Source organism: Trematomus bernacchii, unplaced genomic scaffold, assembly GCF_902827165.1.
Source record: "Trematomus bernacchii unplaced genomic scaffold, fTreBer1.1, whole genome shotgun sequence".
In the NCBI taxonomy this organism is placed as follows: Eukaryota; Metazoa; Chordata; class Actinopteri; order Perciformes; family Nototheniidae; genus Trematomus; species Trematomus bernacchii.
Genome location: NW_022987593.1, coordinates 15,780,844 through 15,789,212, shown reverse-complemented (window position 1 = coordinate 15,789,212; position 8,369 = coordinate 15,780,844). Strand labels below are relative to the sequence as shown.

Sequence of the window (8,369 nt, the reverse complement as noted above, 5' to 3'; positions counted from 1 at the left end):
CTGCTGTGCGAGGACCCGGCCTTCAGCGAGTACATCAAGTGCATCCTGATGGACGAGAGGACGTTCCTCAACAACAACGTGGCGTACTCCTTCCTCACGTGCTTCCTGCACAAGGTACGGGAAACACAGCTGCACTGGGAGGAATTCACTTTTCCAGCCTTAATGTCTTTGTGAAGTGATGTTTTATATGTTAGTCAGCATCTTTGAATCGTTCGGACCATGATGACAGTTGATGACTATTTTTAATTCTGTTCTAAATTGTTTTCTGTCCCGTGTTTATGATTTAAGAACTATTACAAAAAGTATCCTAAAAGAAATTAAAACAAATCGCCCCATCCTAGTGTTTGTTGTTGTAATACTCATGTTGACCACAAGAGACCACAGATCAGACTTTAATACCCGTATAGGAACATTTGTGATGGTGCCATTAGAAAATACATTAATATGTTTGTGTTGTGTGTGTGTGTGTGTGTGTGTAGGTGCAGGTGCTGTCGGGGCCCAGCTGCTCTAACCTGATCAGTGTGTTGGTGACGAACCTGCTGAGCGAGCAGAGCAGCCTGCAGCCAGAACTCATCGCTCACCGCCTGGAGCTCAGCAAGACCAGCGGCCTGCTGAACGCTGTACGAACACACACACACACACACACACACACACTCACACTCACACTCACACTCACACTCACACTCACACAGTCACAGTCACAGTCACACACACACACACACACAGTCACACACACACACAGTCACACACACACACAGTCACACACACACAGTCACATATACACAGTCACACACACACAGTCACACACACACACACACACACACACACACACACACACACTCCTCTGCAAGCTACATTCTGTGTCAGTAGTCTAAGTAATATTTATTGTTATTTATGATATGAAAGAAAAGGTGAAAAAAAAAGGACACACTAAAAGGAGATCATGCTGTGTGGACAGTGAAGTCTGATATCTATGATTTGAGAAACTTTTTCATGTTGCTATTTTATTTCTATTTGAGACGTGTACATTTTGGATTGTTTATTTCCAGTCTTTTAATTTCTCCAATGTACAATGCCCTGTCTTTGATGCTGCTGCAACGCAAACATTTCCCACATTGTGATCAATAAAGTACTTCTTATCTTATCTTGTATGGATCTTGTTCCAGGACCTGAGGGCGTTGGTGCTGCTGCTCTCCGTCTCCCCCCCCCAGGCCGTGGACCCGGCGCTCGGCCCCGCCCTGCAGGAGCTGCTGGCTCGATGCAGAGTGTGTGTGCAGCAGCGCAGCGCTCTGGAGCTGGAGGCCAAGGAGCACAAGGCCAAAGGTACAACACACACACACACACACACACACACACACACACACACACACACACACACACACACACACACACACACACACACACACACACGTTCTGTTTAAAAGTGTTGGGAAAATCCTGAATGTACTCTTCCAATATCAGAGTACACATGATAACAAAGGCCCTACTGTAACTGTGTACATGACAGGATGTATGATTCCCCTTCTTCATGTCTCTTCTACATCAACATGTGTCCCCTCTTCTTCATGTCTCTTCTACATCAACATGTGTCCCCTCTTCTTCATGTCTCTTCTACATCACCATGTGTCCCCTCTTCTCCATGTCTCTTCTACATCAACATGTGTCCCCTCTTCTCCATGTCTCTTCTACATCAACATGTGTCCCCTCTTCTTCATGTCTCTTCTACATCAACATGTGTCCCCTCTTCTTCATGTCTCTTCTACATCAACATGTGTCCCCTCTTCTTCATGTCTCTTCTACATCAACATGTGTCCCCTCTTCTTCATGTCTCTTCTACATCAACATGTGTCCCCTCTTCTTCATGTCTCTTCTACATCAACATGTGTCCCCTCTTCTTCATGTCTCTTCTTCATCAACATGTGTCCCCTCTTCTTCATCAACATGTGTCCCCTCTTCTTCATGTCTCTTCTACATCAACATGTGTCCCCTCTTCTTCATGTCTCTTCTACATCAACATGTGTCCCCTCTTCTTCATGTCTCTTCTTCATCAACATGTGCCCCCCTCTTCTTCATGTCTCTTCTTCATCAACATGTGTCCCCTCTTCTTCATGTCTCTTCTTCATCAACATGTGTCCCCTCTTCTTCATGTCTCTTCTACATCAACATGTGTCCCCTCTTCTTCATGTCTCTTCTACATCAACATGTGTCCCCTCTTCTTCATGTCTCTTCTTCATCAACATGTGTCCCCTCTTCTTCATGTCTCTTCTTCATCAACATGTGTCCCCTCTTCTTCATGTCTCTTCTTCATCAACATGTGTCCCCTCTTCTTCATGTCTCTTCTACATCAACATGTGTCCCCTCTTCTTCATGTCTCTTCTACATCAACATGTGCCCCCTCTTCTTCATGTCTCTTCTTCATCAACATGTGTCCCCTCTTCTTCATGTCTCTTCTTCATCACCATGTGTCCCCTCTTCTTCATGTCTCTTCTACATCAACATGTGTCCCCTCTTCTTCATGTCTCTTCTACATCAACATGTGTCCCCCTCTTCTTCATGTCTCTTCTACATCAACATGTGTCCCCTCTTCTTCATGTCTCTTCTACATCAACATGTGTCCCCTCTTCTTCATGTCTCTTCTACATCAACATGTGTCCCCTCTTCTTCATGTCTCTTCTACATCAACATGTGTCCCCTCTTCTTCATGTCTCTTCTACATCAACATGTGTCCCCTCTTCTTCATGTCTCTTCTACATCAACATGTGTCCCCTCTTCTTCATGTCTCTTCTACATCAACATGTGTCCCCTCTTCTTCATGTCTCTTCTTCATCAACATGTGTCCCCTCTTCTTCATGTCTCTTCTTCATCACCATGTGTCCCCTCTTCTTCATGTCTCTTCTACATCAACATGTGTCCCCTCTTCTTCATGTCTCTTCTTCATCAACATGTGCCCCCTCTTCTTCATGTCTCTTCTTCATCAACATGTGTCCCCTCTTCTTCATGTCTCTTCTTCATCAACATGTGTCCCCTCTTCTTCATGTCTCTTCTACATCAACATGTGTCCCCTCTTCTTCATGTCTCTTCTACATCAACATGTGTCCCCTCTTCTTCATGTCTCTTCTTCATCAACATGTGTCCCCTCTTCTTCATGTCTCTTCTTCATCAACATGTGTCCCCTCTTCTTCATGTCTCTTCTTCATCAACATGTGTCCCCTCTTCTTCATGTCTCTTCTACATCAACATGTGTCCCCTCTTCTTCATGTCTCTTCTACATCAACATGTGCCCCCTCTTCTTCATGTCTCTTCTTCATCAACATGTGTCCCCTCTTCTTCATGTCTCTTCTTCATCACCATGTGTCCCCTCTTCTTCATGTCTCTTCTACATCAACATGTGTCCCCTCTTCTTCATGTCTCTTCTACATCAACATGTGTCCCCTCTTCTTCATGTCTCTTCTACATCAACATGTGTCCCCTCTTCTTCATGTCTCCTCTACATCAACATGTGTCCCCTCTTCTTCATGTCTCTTCTTCATCAACATGTGTCCCCTCTTCTTCATGTCTCTTCTTCATCAACATGTGTCCCCTCTTCTTCATGTCTCTTCTTCATCAACATGTGTCCCCTCTTCTTCATGTCTCTTCTACATCAACATGTGTCCCCTCTTCTTCATGTCTCTTCTACATCAACATGTGCCCCCTCTTCTTCATGTCTCTTCTTCATCAACATGTGTCCCCTCTTCTTCATGTCTCTTCTTCATCACCATGTGTCCCCTCTTCTTCATGTCTCTTCTACATCAACATGTGTCCCCTCTTCTTCATGTCTCTTCTACATCAACATGTGTCCCCTCTTCTTCATGTCTCTTCTACATCAACATGTGTCCCCTCTTCTTCATGTCTCCTCTACATCAACATGTGTCCCCTCTTCTTCATGTCTCTTCTTCATCAACATGTGTCCCCTCTTCTTCATGTCTCTTCTACATCAACATGTGTCCCCTCTTCTTCATGTCTCTTCTTCATCAACATGTGTCCCCTCTTCTTCATGTCTCTTCTACATCAACATGTGTCCCCTCTTCTTCATGTCTCTTCTACATCAACATGTGTCCCCTCTTCTTCATGTCTCTTCTACATCAACATGTGTCCCCTCTTCTTCATGTCTCTTCTACATCAACATGTGTCCCCTCTTCTTCATGTCTCTTCTACATCAACATGTGTCCCCTCTGTGGAAAGAGACTCTGAAAGTTTCAGGAACAAAGATTCTCTCTCTTTTTGTCCTGATCCATTTCTATAAAAACCTGTCTGAAAATGAGCTGATCAGATTTTGGCCACTTTATGATGTCATAACGATGTTTTGGCTTGTGTAACCATTAGCCAATCAGCAACCAAGGTAACCCCCCCCCCCCCCCCCCCCTTATCACCTGAATCTCCTCCTAGAGCACCATTGTGTTCTTTGTAACCAAATCTCTCTCAGAGGGGCGTGGGGAGTGGCTCCTTATTTTCATCTAAAGTAACAGACAGAGAATCAGCACTTTGGAAACGGGGCTGAAACAGAGGGGATTATGGGATGCTGCAATGATCCGTTTGGTGTTTCAGCCAATCAGAGACAGGCTCTGTATATATCTGAGACCTGTAATATATTGATGAAGAAGAGGATAATAGGGGACCTTTAAAAGATGAGAAACTGTTAAATCAGATCCGCTCGGCTCTAACATGTTTTCTCCTCTGTGTGTTGCAGCCGAGGAGGAGGGAGCGACTCCAGTGAAACGTCGCAGGGTGAGCAGTGAAGGGGGGGAGACGGCTCCTCCCTCCCTCCCCTCCACCTCCTCCTCCCTCCCTCCTACCTCCTCCTCCCTACCCTCCACTTCCTCCTCCCTACCCTCCACCTCCTCCTCCCTCCCCCCCTGCAGCGAGGTGAAGCCCGAGCAGCAGGAGGCTCTGACGTCGGACACGGAGACGAGAGACTCCTCCTCCCTCATCGACCCCGGCACGGAGCAGGACCCCCCCTCTCCCTCCCCCGAGCCCGGACCCCCCACTGCCTCCTCTTCGGGAAACAACATGGACTCCTCCCCCAAAGAGGAGAAGATGGAGGCGTCTTCGTCGTCCTCTTCCTCTTCGTTCTCCTCCTCTTCGTCGTCCCTGCTTCAGGAGGCGGGGGAGGAGCCTGAGAGACACAATGATGAGGAGGAAGAGGGGAGGAGAGGTGAGGGCCAATCAGAGGAGGTGCAGGAAGAGAAGGAGGCGGGATCTAAGACCAGCTTAGCCCCGCTCCTTCCTGAGGACAGTGCCGCCGCCTTCCCATCATCCCTTGGGCTTGTGGGGGAGGGGCCAGAGGGCTGCATAGGCCCCGCCCCCTCCTCCTCTTCCTCCTCCTCCTCTTCCTCCCCGCAGGCGTTCCCGGGCGCCTCCTCCCCCCCCGACATGCTGGACATGCTGTACAGGACGGTGGAGGCCACCATCGCCATAGTTACCAAACTGTCTGTTAAAGGCCCGCCCACTTCATGACATCATCACCTCACCGCCGTCATGAGATCTTAAACTCCTCCCCCTTTTCTCTCTTCCTCTCTGGAAATCTGACTTTTCTGCTCAGAGGAAAAAAAAAACGTTTCCGGTTTTTTCCCTGTTTTACTTCCCGCTGTTCCCGCGCTGCTGATGTTCAGTCGCTCGGTTCTCCAGCTTCAGTGGCGCCCGCCGTGTTTCGCTCCTTAAAACTTCACGCGCTCCCCGTTTGAAAACAGAAAGTCGTTCAAAAGCTACAGCACATTTTTTTCAAAGGGCAAAAAAAGAAACGTTTCGTTGTTTTTTTTGTGTGTTTTATACTGATTTGAATTTGTTTTGGAAATGATTTGTTTGTTTGAGGTTTGCTGTAACGGGGAAAGGTTTACAGAACTTTTGTCTCCTGTATGTAATTTAATTTTATGGCATTTTTACTGTGTATAAAAATGGTCGTTCTCTGTGCCAGTTTTGTACTTTATGAACGAGGCAGGTGAAAGTTGCCTTGACTCTTTCTGTGGTTTAAATATCCAGAAACTAAGTTTACCTGTAAATTAAGAGAACCACAAGAAACTTGATTCTGTAAAGAATCCTCTCTAGTCATTGCCTGAAGGTGTATATGAAAACTATATAAATATATATATAAATATCTTTATATATATATGAATATATAAAAGCGGTGCTTTATTTGACTGTGGTTGTAATAAAGCCCCCCCATGTTGGACCAGCTGGAGCTTTTATTTTGTTTACTGAAATACATTCCATAATCTATGTTTCGCTTCTTCTGCTGTGCTCTGATCTTCTTCTGATTTTATTTTAATAGAGAATAAATGAATAAAAACAGTTTTAATATGAAGGATTATGAACTGAAATCCATCTGAAGCTGTGAGGGTTTCTTTATTTCCTCAGTGTTTGTTTGAAGGGGTCGTTCTCTGCTTAACTTCAGGTTCAGATTTCCTGTATTTCCTGTGACATGTTTCCGTGCTTTAATGTTCAATGTGTTGGAGCGCTAGCCAATAGAAGCGCAGGTGTTACATAGTGATGTCACAATAGGCACTTTCACACCGGAGTACTTTTCCCAGGAATTGTTCCTATAGTTCTTGGGAATTTGCGTTCACACCAAAAATATCTGGAACTAGAACTTAGTTCATGAGAACCTTTTTAGTCCCTGCTAGAGAGCAGGTACTTTCGTGGGAGAAAAAGGTTCCCATTTCTGATTGGCTGCGTGGATTGCAAACCACGCCCCGTAAAACTCCCAAAAAGGTTTTGGAAGCCGGCATTTTATTTGCTCGCATTATTAGCATTAGCATTAGCCCAGCGCACCAACGCAGAGAGACTAACTTATGGCAACACAAAATAAAACGTGGGATCGGTGGAGTGATGAGGTGTCGGCGCTTCTGGCGATTTACCCGGGGCTCCGGGACTTCGGGTGGCAGTATACGCCGTGAAGTTGTTTACGGCCTGCCAGTAAACCCAAAGCAGAAGAAGAAGTGACGTCAGCGGCTTCATTTGCCTAATCCTCCCTCAGGGACTTATTCCGGTGTGAACGCGATTTACTAAGACAGTTTACGAGACTAAAGAGTTCGGCGGGACTAAGTACTGGGAACTAAGTACGGCAAAGTACTTGGTGTGAAAGTGGCTTATGTTACAGAAGTAAACAAAGGAGTCCAATGGAGGCGTTTCAGGCAGGACAGAAACTCCCTCTGGAGGAACACAGGGATGTTAGCCTCTGAGACCATTCACATGCACTAAAACCTATATTACACTACAGGAGAGGAACGCCCCAAACAGACAGAACAGGGCCTCTTATGAAAGATTGAAGTAAATTGTTTTCAGCTTCCAGATGTTTACACCAGCTTCAACGTTTCTGCAGAGGAGATGTACGTCTGGAACGTGGATATGTAAGTACCAAACTTTTATTTTATATCACTCTGGGGGTGCTCATGACAGGTTTACCACTTAATTTAATATATTTATTAAATGCTATTATGCTTTGTCAAACCTCACAGTATATATAAATATACAGTTTCTGTCTTCAAGCTAGGTTAATTGATTAAAAACTCAATTATAAAAGTAAATTGTAATGTTTAAGGCAAGTGAATTATAACAAAAAAAAGTTAAAGGGGAAATACTAGTTTACTTTTTATACAAACCATGTTTACCTAGCTAGATTAAGTGAAAAAAACGGCAATAAGTCTTACTTTAAAGGGGACCTAGCGGCCGGGTCCCGCATGAGCTCAGCCCCTTTTTCTTGTTTTTAAATCAATTTTTTTTTTTATTAAAGCTTTATACCCCAAATCAGCACTTTTGAAACAGGAAGTGAAATAGAGGGATATGAGGCATGGCTAGAATGGGTGATCTGTTTGGTATTTTGAGCAAAACACTTCATAGACATGTTTTTTATATATCTGAGACCTATGCTATAGCCTAAAAATAGCATGATAGGTGACCTTTAAATAACACAGCTGATCAACAACTGGATCATTGGGATTTGAAGTAAATGAAGACAGAGTATCAAAGTGAATAAATATGTATTTAGCAGGAAATGATTGTAATGCATTACTCTTTTTAATGTTGAAGCTACTTGTTATATGTTATAATGCTGCAGTGGAGTTGGAGAAAGGTAAATGTGACTCCTGACTGTTTCTAAGAGAGAATCAAAACAACTCCATCAAATCAAACACGTGGCACAGCTCCAGTATGCCATGCTTTACCCCTCACATGTTTTCTGCTGATTCTCCTTCATCAGGGTGGGAGCTTCTTTGTTTACAGCAGGTTAACAACATGACTTCACAAAAGGAAATGTAGATTTCATGAGTTTGGCTGTCAATTCATGTTGAGGTTAAAACAGATGTTTGAAGGGATGCAATGCAAAAAATAAGAAGAGA

General features: G+C 44.5%; 1 protein-coding gene across 1 annotated transcript in view; it reads left to right on the top strand.

Moving 5' to 3' along the window:
* usp34 (ubiquitin specific peptidase 34) overlaps positions 1-6,337 on the top strand; it is a gene marked incomplete in the record, with an annotated part of 75,235 nt that extends 68,898 nt beyond the window's left edge. Inside the window, 4 exon segments of the mRNA XM_034129738.1 lie at positions 1-114; positions 480-620; positions 1,167-1,323; positions 4,727-6,337. The exon segment at positions 1-114 is cut by the window's left edge and continues 27 nt beyond it. Of these exon segments, the coding sequence (XP_033985629.1) occupies positions 1-114; positions 480-620; positions 1,167-1,323; positions 4,727-5,493 (1,179 nt within the window).
* Between the last annotated feature and the right edge of the window lie 2,032 nt (positions 6,338-8,369).